The sequence below is a fragment of the Sturnus vulgaris genome, chromosome 1 (genome assembly GCF_052056855.1).
Source record: "Sturnus vulgaris isolate bStuVul1 chromosome 1, bStuVul1.hap1, whole genome shotgun sequence".
Lineage (NCBI taxonomy): Eukaryota > Metazoa > Chordata > Aves > Passeriformes > Sturnidae > Sturnus > Sturnus vulgaris.
In genome coordinates, this window is record NC_142243.1 from 38480577 (window position 1) to 38504205 (window position 23629).

Below are 23629 nucleotides of genomic sequence, written 5' to 3' on the forward strand. Positions count from 1 at the left end.
AGGATAGTTTATATCTAAATCTATTGGCTTTCATAATTGATGTATTTCACTGCTAAATCCAAATCACACACATACACACGCACAGTCTTTAATTTTATGAAAAGAAGGTGGTAGTGCTTAGCAGGGCACAGGCATAGTACTTTTTTGACAGGGCTAAGAATATTACAAAAGTTCTTCCCTTACAGCTTGAAGTGAACTCCTGATTCAATATTTAATGCAACTGAGAAAGCTGCTCAATGTCCCAGAAATCCTTCGACTCCCTGCTCTCTGTTCACTCTAAGTATTACGCTGCTATAAATTAACAGTGAGGCTAGATGAGATTGCAAGCAGTCAATAATAGCATTTTTCCATCACACCACCAAATTATCTATTTCATTTTGCTTTGCTCTTTAACAGCACTAACTTGCAGCATGATATTGCAATCGTACATCCCAGCCCAGTACCGCAGCGCTACATTGCTTAGACATAGCTCTACACTCCAGCATGTTTTTAGGGTATGCAGCCAGCTCAGCTGTAAGCCGAAGGGAGACTTCCATCAAGTACCAAAACTAAACTCTGCACAAATATTTAACAGCTCCAAGACCCCTAAAGGCTTAAAATAATGTGCATTTTGTGGCATGTTAGGAGACAATTCCACACCGGTGATGTGCACAATGCAGAGTACTCGGCAATCGCAGCACTGCAAATAAAACATTGCTTTACCTTTGAATTCTTCAAACTAAAAGCTGAATGAAATACTGAGGTTCGCTGTGCCTCCCCAACACTGACAGTGCAGTAGCAGCTCGTCCATTACATTAAGTTCGTCTAAAACTTCCCATGCCTCACAAGCATTTCTCATCCCCTCTCGGCAGATGAAACACAAGTTAATTTAAAACAAACCTAGCACGAGTTCATCTTATCTAGCTTGTTTTTCAAACCGCTAGAACTACGCAGTAGCCCACTCAAACAGAAAATTTCCCAGACAATGGAATCCTTTCAAACTGCACAGCCGGCAGGATTCCCCAGTTGTCAGTTTTAGGTGCGTGCCAGCACGAAATGTTCTTGAATCCTAAATCTGTAATAATCACTCCTATTGATAATGTGAGCCGAAGCAGAATTACATCACGGTTAACACTTACCAAAATACATTATGTTTCTCATTAATCATGCAGTCAGGATCCCACCGCTGTGAATTCAGCATTAGCTCCTGCACAGGGCTGACATGTAAAACAGAGCTTTCTCATTCTACATTATGTGGAAATTTCCCAGCACGAGAAGCGTGAGAGAGCAGTGTGCCTCCTCAGGATGAGCGCTTTGCAGGCAGTCTTATCCCTGATACAATCCCTGTCTGATTTAGCGTTTACTCCGGCTGCATGCTGCACTGCCCATTCTTACTGTAATCTGACTCCTCCTTCTGATGTCCTTGCTGTGCCTGTGACATCAGGACTAAGAGTACTACAAACAGATCTTTTCTTTAACGGGCTTGCAACAACATGCTCTTATATCCTGGTTAACCTAACTCTGGTTTGGACAAAAAAAAAAAAAAAAAAAAAATTAAGCCCTTCTAAAATTGTACAGGCTTTTTTTTTTTTTTTTTCCCCTTGGCAGTAAACGCATTTAGTGACATAACGTGCTCAATTACATAATAGATGGGAAAGACAAAGCGTATATTGTTAGTGCATTTTTCTTTGAAGGGCAGGCTCCAGGAGAAGCTTTGAGTGCCTCAGTACCCCAACTTGAATAGAAGATAAAGATGCCTGGAACTTTGCAAGATCATGACTTTTTTTTTTTTTTTTTTAAATCAATAGTTCCACTTCAATAAACAATTTCAATCCAAATGTTGGATAAAGAGAAGTCTGTTTCTAATTTTAAAAAGCAACTGGCAAATAGGTAGTTCAATTTCAGTACAGCTGAACTGATTTTTTAAACTACAATTTCTTCACCTGAATAACAAAGCGTGAGGACAGGAGATACACGACATCGAGGATCTGTAATGGAGTTTACAACCTTTCACCCTCCAGGTCTCTAGTTGCTTTCTGGCCCAGGTTGCTAAGTCATTAGCAGCTGGTAGGTATTTTATTGTTCTGTGGCAAATTGAGTGGTCCTAAGTTTGTTGTAAATAGGTCCCCACACAATCTCTGCTGCTGTACAAACTAGTAGCTGCTTCAGAGGAAGAAAGACCAAAGAAACACCAAAATAATGTCCACCATGTACATGGCAGCGCCTCTGGATGGATCTGACAACACACCAGTGTGGCAGTGTGGTAAAGACAATGTGGTCTGTATTTATGCACATATGTCTCTTCTCTGAATCAATAGAGGACTTTGGTTTCCTGCTGTCAGTCTGGCATGTATCAGTGATAATACACTTATACTAAATAAAGGTAAAAAATAATGGACAGCATGCTGAAGCATTTATTTCATTATAATAGTATCTAATGGGATGAATGCTTTCATTCTACAGGAAAGAGGATGACAGGTATAATTCATTTAAAGCTCCACTTCTTATTTGTAAAACCACCATACAATAAGCACTATTTCATGAGGTCCAATCACTTCAGGCAAAATTATCGCAGCAGCACAGCAGCCAAGGAATGCTCCAGTTGCAGCAGCAGAGGTAGGAGTCCTGGTGTACAGTGCTGCCATGCATCTCTCAGCAAGTCCTCTGCAGCATTGCCCTCAAGAGGATTCACGCTACCTGTATGAATGTTACTGAGATTAATCACTGACGGGGAACTGGGGCAGCAATTTCAGTCCTGTCCCTCACCAGCAGTCCCACAGCTATTCATTTCTGATACCTAGCCTTTCTCAGTGCCCTTTCTTATTTTAACTGTCCCTAGGAAGAGGCAAGTCCTGAAACGAGAGGTCCATAGTACACATAAACTCCAAAATAAGCTTTGCTTCACAACGGAAGAGCACACAGTGCAGGAGTGCACTTTGAAGCCACAGTGCACAAAGGAGGAAGATCAAAACTTCTTGCGTGGGTCAAACTGACCAACAATGTAAGCTGAGCAAATCTTAAATCACAGTGAAGAAATGTTGTCTAAAAATCCCTGGAGAAAAAAGAAAAAAACAAGCTGTCTAGAAATCATGGCCTATGTTTCAACTACACAGTGAGAACAGCAAGTAACAGAAGGTATTCACAGCACATTCCTTTATTTCATCATTACAATGCTCATTCACTTCCACAATGCAGGAAAGGACACCTCACTATAGGGGAAAATACCATCCTCAAAGACTGGTTTAAAATATCTCAGCTGAAACACTCTAATGTTCTATGAGCAGTAGGTATAAGCTACTATCAGCAGCCTTCTGCAGAACAAGCATTCCCTCCTCTCCCTTCACGGAGGGTAAAAGCTCAGAGAATCAATTCTCTGTGAAATCCTTCAGCTCCTTTTCCAGCTCTGAAGTGCTTTTGCAAAGGCACTGTGTGACGTCCTTTAAGACAGTCTGCACCCAGGCACAGCATTTGCCTGTTAAGCTGCGTTTACCCTATCAGAAAAAAAAAAAGGCTTGGGGTTATTCTGCCAGGAGTCAAACTCTGGAAGATGCAGACTAACTCTGGTGTCAACATTCCACCAAGCCAATATGCCTCCTGATCCATGCCAAGGGTACAGAAGGCTCATGTCTCTGTAGATGTGGTATTATTGCTTAGGCAAGGACCATGCTGCCTTAAACACCCCTTCTTCAAATGGCTGTCATGTTTCAATACCTGTACCAGTTTGGTGGTGTCTGATGGCAAGTCAGATCTGCAGGAAATTCAAACACCAAAGTGCCACGTGTTCTGACTGACATGTCCTCCACTACTTGGTTCTGAATTTTATGTACACTTTTGTTTTGCCCTCCAGGATGTAAAACAAGAAGGACAGCCTCCCTCCTTGTTGTGTCTTATTTGTGTTCTAAGTATGCAATTAAAGTAGCCAAATAAAATAAAACAAGAACCTTAATTTCTTTTCGTTTCAACTACAGAAGTGCAAGGTTGGAGGGAAAATCACTGGAAAGCTTTCACAGCCAAAATTCAGATACTCCATGACAAACTCTGCTTTCACTTACACACATAAAACAATATTATTATTATTAAGCTGCAAAAAGAAGTAGGGTTCCAAGCTGTCACTGTCAGTGAAAGCAAGGTTTGGTTTAGTAGTTGCAATCCCAAATGTCTGGTGTTTTAATGCAAGCACTGAGGATTCTGCTGAAAACAGCTGTAGGGAAGTACAGTCAGGAGCAGCAAACACTTATGTGTGCCTGGAGATTTGAGTAGGCCCAGCCTGGGCATGCAGAATCATGCGGAATGAATGAGAAAATTAGTCCATGATGTCAGCTCATGGTGCAAACTCCCAACCATCAACAAGCTGGCACAGGCTAACCAGCATTTAACTTTGCTACAGATACCAGTCAACTGCAAAATTATCATATTTTCATGCATACTTTCACTTATAAAAACAAAACCCCCAAACCCTTGTGATTCAACAATAGCATAAACATAACAAGAAAAAAATTACCTTCTCCTAAACCAGCAAGCCCTCATCCTTATTTCTAATAATAGAAGCAACTTCTACTCCTTGAAATCCTCTTTCCAACAACCTGTTTCTTTTTTTTCATAGCATCTCCATTTTGAGTTCTTCTTCCCTTTCTCACCTTGGTAAAAGCCTTGCCACAAAAGGGCAGATTTTCAAAATGCAGAACAACCCACAAGACATCATCTCCTTGGAATAAACAAAAAGCAGGCAGCACACATGGCCCAGAAGTACAGCACATACCCTATATTTCTCCAGACGTGGGAAAGTTCCAGGTTATTACCCACACCTGACTTGGTCTAGAGCCAGAGGGCCACTTCATAAACTAGCTCCTCTGTTCTGTGCTTTCTACTGATTTTTATCTATTCACTGATTTACACAATGCCTCCATAATAAGTATTAAAGCCACTCACAAGGCAAGTCTGTTGTAGAGACTAATTAATATTTAATATTAATGCACCCAGTTAATTCTCTAGGATTCCTGGAAAACCCTCTTCCAGTCTTGAACTCTCCCAGGAGTCAACTAATATTAGATTTATAGCCAAACTCTTACCAATTGGCTTTGATGAATGTCTGTTAGTAAAGCTGACCACAGATCATCTCTTGCAAATGCAGAAGCAGATCAAGGAACTCTTTGCTGACAGAAGTGTAATAATAGTCAACAAATACACTAGTGACACAACATTTTAAGTCTATTACATCATGTGTAGTAGGCTAAAAGATCTCATATATCTCAGAGGTTTCCAGATTTTCCTAAAATAAAGTTTGTCTACTGTACAGGGACAGCTATTAAGAACAAAAACTTATTGTGGAAACATTCATTTCTGAAAATGAAATGGGAGAAACAATTCAAATCACACTTGGCCTATTAATTCATCAAATGCATTCCAAAACTAAAAGATTCTTGCAAGTAAAGTGGGTCTAGAATTTCCACATAATTTGGAAATTTATATATTGAAGTTATTTCATTCCTATTAGTGACCGCAGTGCAGAAAGAGAGAACAGCAAACAAGCCACAGTTTTGCAAGCCTCCAAAAGTAATTGAAAATGTTTCCAAACACACATATTTATGTGCCTCAAATCAAATATACTAAATACATCAACTAGAAGAAGTTTGGTTTCTTCGTATTTTGAAGTCATCTGGAGCAGTTTAAGACATACTACACAATAATGCAGATTTTGTGACTCGTTACTGATCTCCTGAGGTCACAGTAAAGGATAAAAAGGGAAGGAACAAGTTACATTTGTATATTTTAAACAACCACAGAGGCTCATCTTTGGTTTTGAACATTCTCCACAGGCTAAAACTACCAAATGTGTTTTTTACCCTTGACTCAGAAGTGTCACTTCTGGAAATGTGCAATATTTGTCACCATGAATACCATTTAACTGCAGCAGTACCCGAAGGAACTCTGTACCACAACACGTGAATACAACTGGAGGAACTTAATTAATCTTCCTGTCACTTCCATGATGCTTTTCATTAGTTTAGCTGCTATCTGATCAACTGCTTCTTTCTCTATTGGAAATGGCTAACCAGAACCTCCTATAAAAGCGTTTTCAAGAGGTAAACAGGCTCACTTTTGATTCTGAGAGCCTTTACAAAGCTTTGCCAAGCAGACTTTATCAGTTCAATAACAGTACTTACAGCACTGCTCCTTTTAAGCAACTGGAATTTTCTACATACATAGCTTAAGAAATATAAATGGAACAGTAGGCTTTTTTCTAAGCACTAGCTTTTTTCTAAGCTTAAAGTTAGTACTCATGGTATTTTGTAGTTAGAACACAGATAACATGTAGCAATTGAAAGGTCATATTCTGAATTTCCTTCCCATAGGCATAGATAGTTATTAAACAAAAATGCAGAATGTAGCAAACACAAAACCAAACCCACATTTTAGGCACTGTTGCCGCTAATTGCTTTACTAAATGTCCACTCCTGTCATCTTCTGCTCCTAAGCATGGGACAAGATTTAGGTTAATAAACGTGAATGAATGCACCACTGATGCAGAAGCTTCTTTGACTAGGCATATTCATAACAATTTAAAATAGAAATATGGTCTTAAAAGCAAACAAGACCGAGAAGCTTGTCTGAATGCATGTCAAATATCTTTTCAAACACACCCACATACACAATGTAATTTTTTTCACTCAAAAACGAAAACTAGAATTGATGACAATACAATATCCAACACGTATAATCCTTCCTTTCTCCCTCTTCCCCTTTTATTTCTGTACTGCTTTCAGTACAATTTCTCTAACACGTGGGGTTTGAGCACATCACAAGCAGACAATTCATCACTACCTCTTAGGAGGTGAACAATTAATTAATGTTCACTTTCTCTCCATCTTTCCAACAGTCTCTAAAATCTTGTAGACTCATCACCAAGTGCAAATATTGTATTCTCACAATTTAAAAATTTTAATTTATAAATCCAGATGTTATACTAAAAATTTTTGTACATATTTCACACTCAGTATTTTTTTATTCTTGTACTCTAATTTACAGGACGCATCTGTTCCTTTATGAATGGATGCCTTTTGCATTTCTGATTACACCATCAACTGGCCCAAACTGTGCACTTCTATTATTTGTATAATGATTTTTATTAATCAACTTTTAATTTTCAAGAAAAAAACTAGATAGTATATAGTAAAATCATCTATTTATTCTGCCTGCTTTAACTGTGTTTGATTAAAATAACAGTTTATTACATTATTAATTAGTGATCACCTAATTGTTAAAAAAAAATGATAAAGCAATTACTGCACAGGTATCAGCCTATGTTTTAAGGTGGGAATGTTTGTTTAGGGTTTTTTGGGTTTTTTTGTAGGGGTGGTGGGTTCTTGGGTGGGGATTTTTGTACCCAAAAAGTTCTTGGGTGTTTGGTTTTTTTTTCCTTCAACAAGGTGCATCAAAGAACTGGAGATTTCCTCAACAGACGATTTAGGACTCCTGTGTGAAAATTGTCCAGGACTATTGGTTTTGAATAGTTTTTACTCAAAGCAGCTGCTGCTTTGCATCTTCCTTTCTTTCCTCCAAGCCTTTTGGAAAGTGCCTTAGCGCACTCATTGCATGGAGACTGCATCAAGCATTTTTCAAAATATAGGATAAAAATATTTTTTTACCACTTATGGTGCTTTCAAATCACTCGTAACAATCTTACTATCTCCATCTAGTGGCTTATATGATTAGAAATTTTGCTATTAATACACTAAAACCTTTTCATTGTCCTTTGCCTTGCCAACCACAGATTTTTCATTTCCTGTTTCTGGCTTTCACTGTAAATTTTCCATACTTCTTACTTCTATTTTATATTGATTAGTATTTTATTCCTCTTTTAAAATTTTGTTCCAAGTTGTGTTTTAATTTCTAGTTGCGCTGCTTATTTTATGGCTGAAACAGGAAAGACTTTTAATTAAAGTTTGCCATTTTCTGAACATGAAATAACTTTTTTAGTTATCTAAGTTATCTAGTTATCTAAGGCAGCATCAATTTTACTCCCAAGGCTTTTTTAGCTCTTTTATTCCCAAACATTTCTGCTTCTAATTTTCCTATAAGAAAGAAAGTATCTTGAAACACTAAATCTGTAACCTATTTTATTTGCATTCTGTTTGCTCGTATAGAACAGAAAACAGAAAAAAAAAATCCCCTCCATACCCCTAAGTTCCTAAATGGAAGTATTTAAAGATACAAGCACAAAAAAACCCCATTCTTTCATATTTTAATATTGTACATAGCTCTTCAAAGAAGGAAAAAAAAGGTAGCAGTGCAGTATGATTTTAGATTTCCCAGTGATTACGAAGGCACTGAGCTGTTATTTATGCAAGAGGAAAATGCCATCATGTGCAGTCCCAGTGTGAAAGGGTGAAAAGTAGTTTGCTTTTTATACTGGTTTGATCAATGGGAGCGAGGCTGGAGCGTGGACCCACAGCCAGGAAGGGACACAAACACTGCCAGCTGCACAACATTACAACTTCTCCCCTGCTCTGGGGAGCTGAGACACTTTGCAGCAGCACCTAAAACCATTGCAAGGTGCCAGCACCACATTTGCAACTGAGAAGAGTCAGGAGCTTAAGGCATGTCCTGCTTTAACCATCTTAAGAGGCAGCACCTCAATTAAAGTAGCCAGTGCTACAGACACCTCATCCCATGGTAAATTGCAATCTGAGAGGAATCATCTCCAGTGGTATAGAAACAGTTAAACTCATCTCATAAAAAACACTATTGCTGCATTTGAATTCCTCTTTCATATTCATGGAAAAGTTGTTTTAACTAAAAGGAAATGCAAGTCATAGGTGAGTAATGTGCTGTCGCTCAGAAAGCCCCATGCAAAAAGGGAAGAAGACACAATGGCAGCAGGCAAGACATTAATTTGAGGCTATAAAAGGATGCAAGTTAAAGTACAGTATCCAACTTTTTATAAGGTTGTTTTTAAAAATCTGTATTGGATTTATTCACACCAGCATTGAATTTGATAGGCTTGTCCAGGTGTAAGCATTTTGTAATTCCACACATGCAAGTTTCACATCAGAGTGCAAGAAATGAATTGTCACGAAGTGAAAATATCTGCAATATCTCGTTGTAGGTGGGATTTGACTCAGAGACTGACACTTCAGGTTTTATGTGTCTGTTTGGGTGCCTACCTGCAATCTGGATGTCTAATTTCCCACCACAGTCAAAGCAGATCAAACTGATGTAGTCATCAGTCTGAAGAGTTACTTATTGCATCTGGAAATAGACAACAGCTTTGGGTGGCCAAGCAGTTCTCCAAGCTCCATTAATGGTATTGACTGGAGTTTCACCAATCCAAAGGGGAGTTTAGACACCTAGATCACTCCTGGACACCTACACACACACATGTGTACAGATACTCAGACAGCTGAATCCCAGCCAAGGCTTCCAAATCCCTTAAACCATCAGGGACTCCTACAGATCGCCTGTACACACTGAAATTCAGCTCAATCTGGGATCATCACAGCAACTACCAACTGCACTCAGCAACACTAAGCAGCACTTTAGAACAGAACATGAGAAATACGTGCAAGTGAAACAAGCATATAATTTATTCAAGAAGAACTGAATTATCTCCTAAGGAGTTAACTATAAATTAGCTTCTTCAGTGAGTGGGGAAATTTCCTGGGCTCTTAAATGGCTCCAGAGTGCCTCAGTATTTCACTCTGTGCAGAAAAACCAAGGTCTGTCTCAAAAATGCCAGGCACAGGAAAAAGTACAACTCTTGAATGACCAAGCCTTCATCCTATAATAACCATGGTCTGCTAAAATCCCTGTATTTTAACTTAAAATATTGCAAATTAAATTATTCATGATTACCTTTAAGAAAAAAAATGGGAGCTTGTCACAAAATTGCTGTTAGGTAATATAGGCATTTAGTGTTTATAGTGAACAGAAAAATCTGGTTAAAATCATCCAGAAACTGTTTATTTCTTCTAATTTCAAATGCTCCAATACTCTTCTCCCAGGGGAAATGGGAGTGTGTAACTGCTTCTCACCATTCTGCCAATAGTGTTCAAATACAATCCTACCTGGTTTATAATAATTAACAGAAAAAGGAGTGTTTTTATCTGTGTTCCCTTCTTTTGATCTTATTGACAGAGACTTCTGCCACTCTAATATAGAATGTCATGTACAGCAAAAAACTCCTGTCTGTATCTGTTCCTTTCTTGTTACATCTCTTTTCTTTACAGATTCCTTTTGATCTGCCATACCTCTGAATTAAATTATCAGATTTGAAAACATCCTGCCATAATAGCAGCCTATAAGTAATTCTGTTTCCCACAGCTGAATAAAAATACTGTATCCCAAATACCCTCTTTAACATGCACTTTTCAGGGTCTATCTCAATACAAATACTTCACTATTTATGCCAATATACTTAGAAAATTAATAACTTCGAAATTCAATAGCCTAAATAGAATATTGTGGCTATTTTTAGGTAATTCAGTGATTTTTAGTTTGCTGCTCAGTAATACTTTTAATAAGCCTAGTTACTCTAGGTGTCTAAATACGTATATAGAGACAGAAAATTCTAGTCTAAGCCATCAAAGAATTTTTTCTTCTCTGCATTATACAGATGAACAGAATACAACAGATGAAGATGTATCTCATAGCTTCACTTCATATTTCTACAGAACATTACAGCTGAAAGAATTTCAGCTAGGTTTGAAAGCCCCAGCCATATCTCCTCAGTCTCTGTAGATATGAGACACCAGTTCCAAGTGCACTGACTGTCTATGGATCCATCTTGTGCTGGAGGACTGTGTTATGTCAATACTACAATAGCCTGGAAGTGTTAATGGAGGAAGAGCTGGCTGCAGGGGTCTGTATCTGTGCCCAGCCTTGAGGAAAGGTCTGCAGATAGCAGAGCAGGAGATGCAGGATGGTGTAGTGGACTTCTATGCTCACTTCTCCTGCAGATCCTCTATTTTCTCTGTATATAAGAAGGTGATTGTCATTTCACAAACATTTATGTTCTGACTGCTCAGACAGAGTTGACTGCAATGTAAAAGTGACTTCTAGTTCATCTGAGGGTTCCATTGATTTGGCAGTTTAGTTTTGTGCAATGAAAAACTATATCACTGACAGAAAAGCCTTCATAGAAAATACTGTAAGAAACAGAAGGCTCAGTAAAACCATTTAATGCAGAAGTCTGCAGTGCCTATTTTATCCCACTAAAGATATTTTATCATGTTCTCTAAGTTTCTGACACTTTTTGTACTGATACACTTTTCATTACTTATCTACCACTTCCTTCCTTAATCACTGTCCACCAGAGCATTTAATTAAGTAATTATTTTTACCAAGAGTAACTGTCTATACATTAAAATCCACTGGGCCATGCTCCATCTTCATTTGCATCCTTTAAAACCAATGACTTTAAGAACAAATTCAGGAAGTACCGAGCACGAGGTAGTGCACTGTTGCATAAAGCATATATGCATGCTAATATATACACATATTTATATTCAGCCTTGTGCACACAGAAATGCATGCAGTGTAACATGACAATGCTAGATGCTTTCTCAAGTGTATAATTAACTTGCTACACAGGTCAAAAGCCACACTAGGATTCCGGTTTCCTCTTTTTTTCATACTCATTCCTCTTCAACAAGGTGATTTATTTTTTCATCATTGGATATGAAACCAATCAAAGGGTAGAATCAGCAATGATAAAATTTGTACTCTATTGTGTTACTTTTTACTTCCTATTCAGTATGCCAGAGACATTTGATTAGAAGAAGTTAAATTATAATGCTGAACATTTTAGCTCATTACAGTATGATAAGTGTTAGGAATTGCTCTTAGTAAAGTTGCAGAAGGTTCACGCTCATTTTTTATGCTCAGCATAAAAAATGTAATGACTGGCTATTGCTCTGTCTTCTGGGCCTCATAACTGCTCTGGCCAGGTTAGGAATCTATTTTCATTGAATGTGCCAAAAAACTCATAGGGTAAGAATAAAAATGAACCATAGTTTTAGTCAGGGTCCTCTAAGATGGTCTCACCCCAGATAAAGGTCCAGTGAAACTACCTGAGAGATGGGAAGATTAGCTCCAGATAGAGCTAGCCAGCAATTCTGCAGGCTATGCAAGACTTGTGCCTTTTATGCAAGTATTATTGTCCACAGTTCCACAATACATGCTTTACCTCTCATCATCACCCATTCAACTACAGGAATCGGGACTACTGTCTCCCAGACACCTGCTGAGTACTTTAATAAGCTTGTGATTTTATCAACTTCTATCTCATGCTGTGAATGTAAATTAAGACTCCACCAGCATAAACAATGAAAGACAATCTTCAGGTTATGTGTCTTACCAAATGTTCACCAAAGATAGGCAAGACCAAAGGAAAATGCCTTGATCTAAATCAAGACAATTAAAGCTGTCCCCAACGTCCATGTAAGCTATTTATAAGGTTACTGCTTGTTTATTTCCTAGAGATAAAAATGCAAGCTCACTATTAAAATACAATTCCTAAATGAGAAAATGTATCACAAAATTGATAGCTTCCTGCTAATTGAAATTTTTGTTATAAACAATACAAGGGCAATGTGAGTTATTCTTAGGTGCCTCAATAAATGGAATCACAATATATTGATATTTTTAAAATAATTATTAATTATTGACTTCTCACAGGAGTTAGATAGATTTTAATATAAAATCTAGAAAATTAGAGATTCAGATAAGTTTGAAGTAACAATAATCCCAAAAAAAGCACAGTTTCAAGGCTTCAAGGTATTTTATCACTAATACTTTCAGGGTTTCTTTAGAAGAAAGTTACAAAAAAAAATACATAACATCAGTCAACTAACAAACTCAAAGAAACAGATTTTCTTTACATGTTATGTGACTACTTAATCTGATTTTCCAGCTCAGAAACAGATGAACTAGTGATTTGGTCCTGCTGTTGCTCATACTACATATTTCATAATATTTTTGCTATAGTCTTTTGCCCTTTTGTAAAGAGTCATTTTAAACTTTTCAATGAATATTTTCTAAGGAAAGGTCAGATCTGAGAGGCTACGAATGGATTAGCCTTTGATCTTCCTTCCTTGACTAACGTGTATTAAAGCCTGCCAGGAGACTCTCTGAAATGACAGATGCAAGACTGACTGAACAAGAAACACCTCTTACTTGGAAGGGGACTTCACAGGAGTTGCAATACTTTTCACCTAGAAATTGCAAAGTTTGTAATATACAGAACTTTAAGAAAGGCAGATGGTTAAGTACCATTACTACACATATGTACATGTTTTTGAACACATCCGAAAAGCCAAATTATGAGATAATAAGAGCATATTACATGAGTCATCAGAGCATGTACATTCCGAGAGGGATAATTAGTCATTTCTGATGACTGGCTAAATATTATAAATAGCATTTCACTGTCATTCTGGGGTCACACCATGACATTCTTATAGAACAAATAAATCCTTAAAAGAGGGATAGTTTGACTGTAAAGCTGCTCCAGTGGGAAGCATCACTATACAAACAGCTGTCTTCCTTTTTAATCCTAGCTAGAGACCCTTTCAACTGAGCAAGGTAAATGACCCTCACTCATCACCAGTAAAATATTGTCACCTTTTGAGATGCTTCCCCCACCAGTGCCAAGATATTCTTCACAGAATTAATCTTCATGTAACCTGACTGATGAAGTCCTAATTTACCACACTTGAGGCACTATAATATAAAAGGATCAAAGGACATTAGCACTTATGATACAATATTAATACTTTTTCAAGAGCTGTTGCAGTTTCTACTAGCTGATTTTATAAGATATGAAACAGTATATCCCTGTTTTGTGGATGAAATGTGCGTTTAAAATATAATAAGAGGGATTAGCTAGTGACAGAAAAAAGGCTGAATCCCTGGAGTTCTTGGCTCTACAGCAGCATTCAGCTCATAACATCCCCCATCACATGAACAAAAAAACAACTGTGAGGAAGTGTATATAAAACCTGTACTAATCTCTCTTAATACCAAAAGAATAGATGCAAAATGGTTTGTTGTTTGGAAGAAAATACTGACTCACATTTTCCTTACACTGTGTTCACGAGACAAAAATGGGTCATTTTCACCTCATATGAATTTTTAAGACTATCAAAGTTACATTGGGGTGAACTTGACCCAAATTGTGTCAGGAATAGGACTGTGAGGCTGATAAAGGTAAAGGTCTATTCACTATGACACTATTGAGTAGTTAAAAAAAAAAGTCTTGTAAACAATTGTTGTCATCTTTCAAATGCAATTTTATAAAATTCCTGTGTCCTTCAGACATACTATAATTTCATCCTTATCACTACATTAAATCACCTTGCCAATAATGTCTTTGGGAGGAATTTGAATTCTTCAGGCTTGAATTTAATTACATTATGTAAACTAGAAAATGTCTTCAGTGTAGTTTGAGGGAATAGCTTATCTTGGAAATTGTTAAATTCTGTTTTGTTTAAAATATTTACATTTTGATAACTTCATTCTCCTGCATATAGCATTTATTGATCTTTCTCAGGAATCCATTTTCAAAATAATGCATTCTATTTACTTCCCATAAACCCTTGACTATGTTGGGCTGTATTCTTACACAGCTTTTAAGGAAGAAAGTAAAATAACGTGGTTTTAAGAGCATAAATATTTTGTTTTGAGAGGACAAATATTTTGTTTTATAATAATTATAAGATAGGGAAATGCATCCTTATACATTTTTTTCTTTCCTCTGGACATAGTACTTTAGTCCACATGCTGGAGCATAGCAGTACTACTTTATTTAAGTTTTTTCACAGAAAAAATATGTTTATGTTGCCTGCTATCTGCATAAGGACGTTTTTTCTTTCTATATTATGACTCATTTACTTCACAATTTGACTCATTCAGTAAATGTTTTGTACTTGTGGGTTTTTTTGTTTTGTTTACTTTGTAAGGAATTTGAAAGTATTTTCAGGAGCTCTCTAACTCATCTCCTGATTTCTCTCTTCTTCTCATTCTCCCTTCTCTCTCACATTTACACCTATGGCAGTGTTAACTGCATTTTCAGACACTACCAAAATATATATTTTCTCTTATTTACTTCACAGAACACATCTGTAGATGTGAAAGCATTTTACAGCCGGTCAAACCAAGATTGCCTTCCACCTGCACTCGAATGAAGCTCTTGAAATGCATGGAAGTCCAATTTTAATTAGGAGGGGAGGATTGCAAGCAAGTACTGCATAAAATTTTATCACCTAATAAAAAAAAAATAAAAATACATACATCCAAAAAAGGCAGACAGATTTTCACATCCTAATTTCTGAAGTTTAGGAAGCCAGATCAGTTTAAAATTTTTTTTAAAAAAAGAAAAATCTCGCTTGATGTTGGCAGTGGATAAAGCACTGTTTCCAGCAAGCTGTATCCATGGCCAGCTCTCCTGTAAACATCCAGCATGCCTATGCAAAAACATTGCCATGAGAAGTCTTTTTTAGTACCACCCCTTATATCAAGGTCTGAATTGGGCTGTTGCAAGTAATAGCATCCTGCTAATACTTTGCCATTTTTCTAAAGAGAATAAACCTTCCCTATCAACACCCCAGCAAATCCCCCAGTCAGATTCACTTGGTAGAGTGGATCTCAGCTAAGGAACAGAAATGAAGGTTTACCACATACACAGTGTGGGTAATTTTTTCAGCTGGATGTTCCCATGGAGTATATAGTGTTCAGCTGCACACCACATCTGCTCTGTCACAAACATGTCCAAGAAGGGACATGGGTTTGGCCAAAAAGGGCTTGTTTTGCACAGTTTTGGATTCTACTTCATTTCCAATGGCTAAAGTATATGCCACACAGTTTTGGAAGCTTCCTGGGAAGCAGAGCATACAGATGAGCAAACATATCAGTATGTCTAATAAACATATCTCATTGCAAATATTGACATTCAAGTATTCTTTATGCTTTGGGGGGTTGTGTTATTACATGAAGTGTTTGATAATTCAAAAGAAAATCCCCACTTTCACGAGCTTCAAACAATTTAAAGGAAAAAGTCTTTGGTTTCCATAGCATTAAAATCAAAAAGTCATGCAAAACAAATTCAAATAAACTGGCCCTTTACCTTTTTAAATCCTGGATTATGCTTTTAGTTTGTCTGAGTTAGGCCCTCTTACAGAAGACATGCAAAAGCTATTATTTGAAACATAATAATTTCAGAGTTTGCTATCAGAACACACTGTAAAGAAATACACCATAGGCTTGCTTTTGGGCAACTGTCTGAAATTGCTTCCAACAATAAGCAGGGGTATATAATTTTAAGTTTATGTGCATATGACGACATGAAAGTCTCTGGCTCCCACTTTCTTCAAGAACTTGACCACTTAATTTTTGTTGACAGCCCCCAGAAATGCCCAGGTGATTTTTATCAGCCGAGGCACATTCTTTGCACTTAGATAGTTGCCATGGAAATAACCATAGGATTTTTTGGCAAAGTCTGCCTTGGTCCTCACTTGTACTCTGTGCAGAGAGGGAGCTGATAGCACCCACAAAGTGGCCTGTCACATCTAAGTAACACAGTTCTGTTGAGTAACTAACACATTTGGAAAATAGTCATGTCACTGAGTTACAGAATCTCAGTCATGACCTGACTCTCTGTATATGATTGTGGTTTAAACAACTTCAGCAAAATAGTCTTCGTAAGTCTGGGTCAGAAACAAAACCCTCTGAAGGACATCCACTGCCTTTGTTGGGTCATCTCATGTCAGGTACTACAATTCCTGAAGGGGTTGACACAAGGACTACATAAACTCCAATGAGGATATAAAAACAAACCTCTGACAAAATCTTTTTAATTAAGAGTTGGATCAATGCATGAAAATCATCCTTCAAGCCAAACTTACACAAACAAGCCCCTCATTTAAGCTTGCTCAAATGTACAGATTAACTCAACTGCTAGTGGGTTGTTTTTGTCTACCCCCCTCTAATTATCTTTGTGAACAAATATTTTTGCCATCCTCTGTCAAGAGGGGAACCTCTTGACAGGTGATTATTCACCTTCACTATGACTGGATCTACAAGGTCACCAAAAAGAATCAATTTGGTACACATTTTTATACTGTTCTCAAAGAGGGAGGAGAGAAAACGTCGGGGTTGCTGCCCTTTTAAACCTCCATGGCCAAAGTCATGCCATTGTGTGACCTCTGCATCTACTTCCAAGTGCTGTCCAAGAGCATAGGATACAAAATGTAATTTTAGGTATGTAATAAAACTCAAAGAATGGAGCATAATCTATAATCAAAAAGTTCCCAGAATTAATTGTCCATGTGGTCAGGAAAGCTCACATAGATGGCTTTTACCCTCGTTCTCTAAAAAGACAAATTTTATTAACTGGAGACTGATGAAGTAGTATATGCATTGAGTAGTTTCAAAAATTGCTGTTAGTACCAGCAAGTCACTTGGTCAAAAGATATGGAAAAAAATTATGGTCATAAGCTGTGATATATGGATCCAAACATAGAGGACTTTAAAGCAAACAGTGAAATCAACAATTACATGGCATGTCTGTTTAGTCATGACCACAGAGAGGGATTAACATCCATCACAGACTTCTGCTCTTGTGCAGAACACTGGGAACCAGCAGAGTAATCCAGAGATGTGCCTTGCAATAGGATGAGACATAGAGAGAAAAAAAAAATAGAAAAGGGAAAAAAAATGGCAAGCCCAAAAGACTTTCAAATATTGTTTTGGAAAAGGCAGAAAAGACGATTTATTAAATACAAGCACAGATGAGAGTGTCTCCAGGGACCAGATTTATAATAATTACTACCTCTACTGACAGCTTCTTGCCTTTTAAACTTTGAAGAAAAGGATGTGGGAGAAGGTCACACAGAAGAACACATTTGTCATCCAAGATGCTGTCCTACATTTCTATGATAAAATAATTTCTCTTACAATACATTTCAAAGCAATGGACTTCAGTTCCCAAATTATGTTCTGTTAACATGAATCATACTGGAAAAGCGCACTCGTTTATTTCCCCCCCTTTCAGGCTCACAATTGTTTCTTCAACTACTTCATTTATGTGAATTTTTGTTTTGTGCTCATGCGAAAAAGCCCAAAAACCTCAAACCCCCACAAACAAAATCACTGGGACAAGAAAGTGAAATACTGTACAAAAAAAATTGAAACAGCCTGTCTCTATTATGCTTGCTTTCTGTCACAACCTGTTTTGCAGCATTCAGTCAGGACCGTGGTGCTCATGTGCTGCTATTGGAATGATCTCTTTTTTCTGACCTTTAGTCTTCTGTCTGAGGAAAGGTATCTCCCAGGGAAAGTGTCTCACAAAAAATGTTCGGTTTACCATGCACAAATTATACCCAGGTAGACAAATGCCACACTTGCTCTAGGCCAAATTAAAATTTCCTGGTTTTGCTTCCCATTCTCAATTCAACAATAATGCTGATGCTACATCACATTTCACTGTGCTGGATGCAGTCTCTGAAAGAATATATATTTTAAATTAGCAGAAACTAAATGATTAATGCAGTATTGATTGCAAAGAAGTTTGTGAGTTGAGAGTTGCCAAGCCCTTGGTTCCCATACCTAATCAACAGTCAGGTCTCAGAAATTCATTTGATACCTCATACACATCAAATACCTCATTCTTACTTAAACAAGATTTACTGTATATTCTTCAAACAGAACAAGGTACTGAGGATAAGATATGTGTCCACCAAAAGAAATAAGTTTTCCCTGTGCTGGAATTTCTCATGTAAGTATATAATCACTTGTATTCTGCACACTGAGAGTTAATTAGCTTTATATGTAATGCTCTTATTTCCATTCATAAAGCTGTGCAAGAATTCAATACAAATACAGTTTGTGTGTATGTATAACCCATCTGTAACTCATCTTGAATTTAAAAATCACCTTTATATTCTCATATGATGTCACTGAGTCAGACTATGCAAACCATTTTAGAGCAGCCTCAGGAATGCATTTAGCCATGTGATAATGATTTAAGAATATAATCCAAAGTGGCTGCTGCACTGCAAGACACAGTCACTTCTGACAACTTCTCTGTTGTTGCTTATATACAACCACTATTACTTTCAAACATCCTCTTTCTTTAGAGGGAAAGAGTAAAAATTAAAGAGAAGGATTAGATCAAACACTTTTTAAATTTCACTTCTAGTCTGGGGCCACCATGAAAGCCCCAGTCAGCTTCAAAGCCACAACCTAAGAAGAATCATCTTTTACCCTGACGGAAGTTAGATACAGGGACATGGATTTGAAGGAATTTTTCAAGGCCATTTTCTATATCTGAGAAGCTAAAGCTGTTCCCGAAATAATTTGATTGACATGCATAGACTGAAAATATAGATGGTAGGCAAGTCTTACAGAATACATTTTTGCCCCTAGCAGATGTTATAGACCTTGCTACTGACTTATCAGGATTACCAGACTAATTTAGCTGGCAATCTATATCTTTTGTACAGGTGCTTATCAGTCTGGCAGAAGAGTATTATCACTTAGTACAAGTTTGGGTATTAACAGCTAGCAGTTCTTTAGAGCATATTTTCTAGAACCAGGTTGATTTTGTTTTTTTTATCTTATTAAGTAAAGACAAAAGAAAATAATTTTTTAGCATAAATTTCCCAATTACCAAGTTGCCACTGAGTTCTCTTAAATCAGCTTTCCAGAGCATGGCAATTATTTTTAACACTGTTTCTCTAGTTTCTACTTTTTATCTTTTACACTCACTCTGATTAATATAAAGTTTCAAGCAACAGACAAGCAGAGCAGAGTGGGTTTCTTAGTGCCTAATTCAGCCGAGTTTATGAATCTCACAGAATATTCTGAATTGGAAGAGACTCACAAGGATCATCAAAGTCCAGCTCCTGGGCCTGCATAAGACATCCCCAAGAGTCACACCATGTGCCTGAGAACTTTGTCCAAAGGCTTCATGAACTCTGTCAGGTTGGTGCTGTGACCACTTCCCTGGGGAGCTGTTCCAATAACCAGTCACCCCTCTGGGTGAAGAATCTTTTCCTGATATCCAAACTAAACCTCCCCTGACACAACTTCAGGCCATTCCCTTGGGTCCTGTCACTGGTCACCAGAGAGCAGAGATCAGTGCCTTGAAGAGAACAAAGAGCTCCTTGTGGTGACAGTAATAATCCATGCTGAAGATGATGCATTGGCATTTATCCCTGCTGTCTGATATTACGTTATAGCCTGTACAGTTTGTCATGAGTTTCTTTGGAGAATAGAAAGAGACTGCTTCCAATTATGAGAAATTCCCAAAGTGCAATGCATGTGTAGCCATATGGCTGCTGCTGTTGATACCTCTTGGTGACACCCAGCTGAGTTTCTACAGCAAACAGCCCAAATTCCTGCTTCCCCAATCAGGTTTTCGTAACTTCAACTCCACTGCTTTCCATCACCAATGACACTATATTTTATGTACATACACATACTCATCTATTTATAGATATGAGCAAGTGAAATTTGGATCCAACATGAAGGTAGAACATTTTGGTCTGACCACTTTTCTTAGTCTATAAAATGATGTCACTAATCTTTCATTGGTGCTGAATTAGATTATGAAACAAAAGTCTCATTTCAAAAAACATACTGTCTCCCCATTAGACATATTTTAATGCTTTAATGTCAGAGTCTGCACTTCACCAGATGTCTTAAAAAGACTTTCAGTCAGTATATTATCTCAGAATCAAGCTTATCTGGTACACTAATGTGAGGAACAAACCACCATCTAAAATGCCTCCTATCGTGCAATAGTGTTATTCTGAAACAGTACTGCAACAGCTACCAGAGAATAATAAGGTTATTTATATCTTTAGTGCTTGATAACTCATAAAACTAAGTTACATCTAAGTAATTTGGGGGGCATTAAAGCTTTTCAGTGTCTGCAGAATAAAAGTATGCTAATGAACTAAACAATTTTTTGCATGTAGAAATGAACGTTATCTTTCAAACCAGAACCAAATTCCCTAGCTAAATCTCTGAATATAATTTCCTGAGCTTGTGTGAAGTATTCCTTTATGTATGATTATTATTTCAGTAGCTCTGCTAAAAAAGTAAATCTCTTACATTCATTAAAAACTAATAGTTGCCTTTTAAGCACATTAGTGTAAATGTATTTATCCCTATCACAAGGAATCAGGCTACGCTTTGCCAACGTTCATTATCAGAAAATAGTCTAATTTGTCTTTTTTTTTTACAAATGAAGTTTTGTTTACTCAGTTATATTTTTTAAATGAACTCCAAGAGCAACTGTAAAATGTAAATTAAACTCCATGTACTGTTTCTTTTGAATCTCCAACAAGCAGAACTTTTAACTGAGTTTTGCATTTTTAAAAGGAAAACTAGTTATTATCCTCAAAATGCAAACAGGTTATGGCCCACAATTTTTTTTAGATGCATTAGCATGTATTATTTTCTCCAGGAGTTTGTCCAACTGCTTTCTTAATTTCTGCCTTTCCAAGCTACCTGGAATTTAGCAACAGGCCCCAAAACAGCAAAATACCTCAATGCTTCAAGAGCATCAGGAATAGGTTTGATATACCTCTATGAAACAGAAAAATAAAGCACAATCTATCCTCCACTACAGAATATATTTCAAATATGAACAGAGAGAAAATGTGTAACATCAATTAATTGCTAAAGGAGTCTCTGTGTGAAAGGGTCAGCTTGAAGAAGAATATTAATTAGGGTATTTTGATTCTCAGACACCAGGTGAGTTGTTGCCTGAATCCCTTGAGCTGTACTTGAAACTGCTGCACTCCAGGCATTCAAAAGGAGCTTTCTCTAGATATTATAACTTATGAAAACTGAAAGTCAATGATTTTATCACATCTACATAGACTATTTCTTTTTAAACTAAATTCTGACATGTTACTCAGAACTCTGAACAGCTCTACTGTGTTAGCTCTCACCAGTAAGAGACACAAGGCAAGGTGAGTAATGGCATCAGAAACCAGCCTCTAGAAAAATCAGTGTTTCATATGAATGCATACAGACGTGCAACCAACAAATGTTATGGAGTTTAAACGCACAATTAATGACAAGTTTGATGCCTGGTTTATTCATACCCTGCACGATTTCTACGGAAAGCTATGGATGTGGTACAGACTGTAAAATTAAGAGAACAGTTGTACCATCGATCCTCTTATTGATTTTAGAAGACTGATAGCAGCCTTGAAAAGCTGAGAAGAGGGAAGCCACGGAAGCCAGAGAAATGGACTAACGAAGCACAGTAATAATCTGAGAGAAGTCAGAGAAAGGGAAAGGTTGTGCATCCTCTGATAAGCAACACAAGACAGGTTACAAGTGCCAAAAGGGGAAGGCAGGGGAACTCTCATCCCTTGTAAATTGACTCACAATAAAGTAAAATGCTAACTATGCCTGCTGCTCAGAGCAGTGTGGGACAGGGTGAGCATTTCCCTTACACAAGTGGCTTCAGGCTCCCACTGTGAGGGCTAGCATCCCACAGAGCAGTGTCTGCCAGCAGTACTGCTCCCCTGGGTCAAAGGCCAAGATCTGCCTCAACAATCCTAAGCAACACAAAGGAAATATTTCACCTCAGGAAAGTATGTTAAGGCTACCCTGATTATTTTACTTCTTTTGTCACAGATTTTTCCAAATTTGGCAGTCAAGGCTGTAAACTTCTGCTTTGCTTGCATTCAAAGTACCTGGTTTTTTAACCCATAAAACTTGATTAGTGTGAAAAATGAAGACTACTCAGCTGACAAATACAAGTCACACTAGCTGGATCCACTTGTTTCCCAAGAGGCAGGGCGCTGTGGACTGACAAACCACAAGAGACTAAGAGTGAGTTAAAGTCTCAGGAATGTCAATATACTTTCCACCAAGTTGCAAGAATTAGCTTGAGGATGGATTTATCAAGCCCTGAGGAAACTCTTCCCTATCAGTTGTAGCTTCATCCCTTTGATAACTTTAAAATGAAATGAACCAGACATGTTATATAAAAAAAACTTGCAATAAGAGGACTTGCAGCACCATTACTTTACCTCTTTTGCTCAGTAGGGAAGAGATACATGATTTTCTACAGTTTCTTCACAGTTAGAAACATAATTTATTTCTGGTCCCAGCTAACCTCTCCTTATGCCCCCTGTTGGTCTTCCCTAAACTGTATGTTAGGGATAACAATGCTGGACATGCTGTGCTTCGACTTTATCCCCAACTTTGATGAGTACAGAAAAACCCTACAATGATTCAAGGCATGATCAGAAGGACTTGACTCATCCACTGAGGCAGGATGCCAGATGCCACCAAAGCTGCTCTATCAGTCCCCTCCTCTGCTACATGTGGAGGAAAAATACAGTGAAAGGCTTCTGGGTCAAGATAAGAACAGGGAGAGATCACTCACCAGATACTCTCATGGATGAAACAGACTGAAGTCAGGGAGATTAGTTTAATTTATCACTAATCAAAGCAGAATAGCATAATAAGAAATAAAACCAAATCGTAAAACACCTTCTCAGGCTTAACTTTACTCCAAACTTTACTTCCTCCACCCCCAGTGGCACACGGAGGAGGAATAGGAGCTGTGGTCAGTTCAGCACACCTTATCTCTGCCACTCCTTCCTCCTGACGGGGAGGACTCCTC

General features: G+C 37.6%; 1 protein-coding gene across 5 annotated transcripts in view; it reads right to left on the reverse strand.

Annotated features, from left to right (window-relative positions):
* Positions 1 to 23629, reverse strand: part of ZNF385D (zinc finger protein 385D) — a 408449-nt gene that overhangs the window by 160224 nt on the left and 224596 nt on the right. The window contains exon 1 of one of the 5 annotated variants that reach the window (XM_014883355.2): positions 1119 to 1446. The exons of the other annotated variants lie outside the window; for them this stretch is intronic. Within the exon in view, the coding sequence (XP_014738841.1) occupies positions 1119 to 1140 (22 nt within the window). The 5' untranslated portion in view covers positions 1141 to 1446. Of the gene's footprint in view, positions 1 to 1118; positions 1447 to 23629 lie in introns of those variants that run through there. 5 annotated transcript variants of the gene reach the window in all.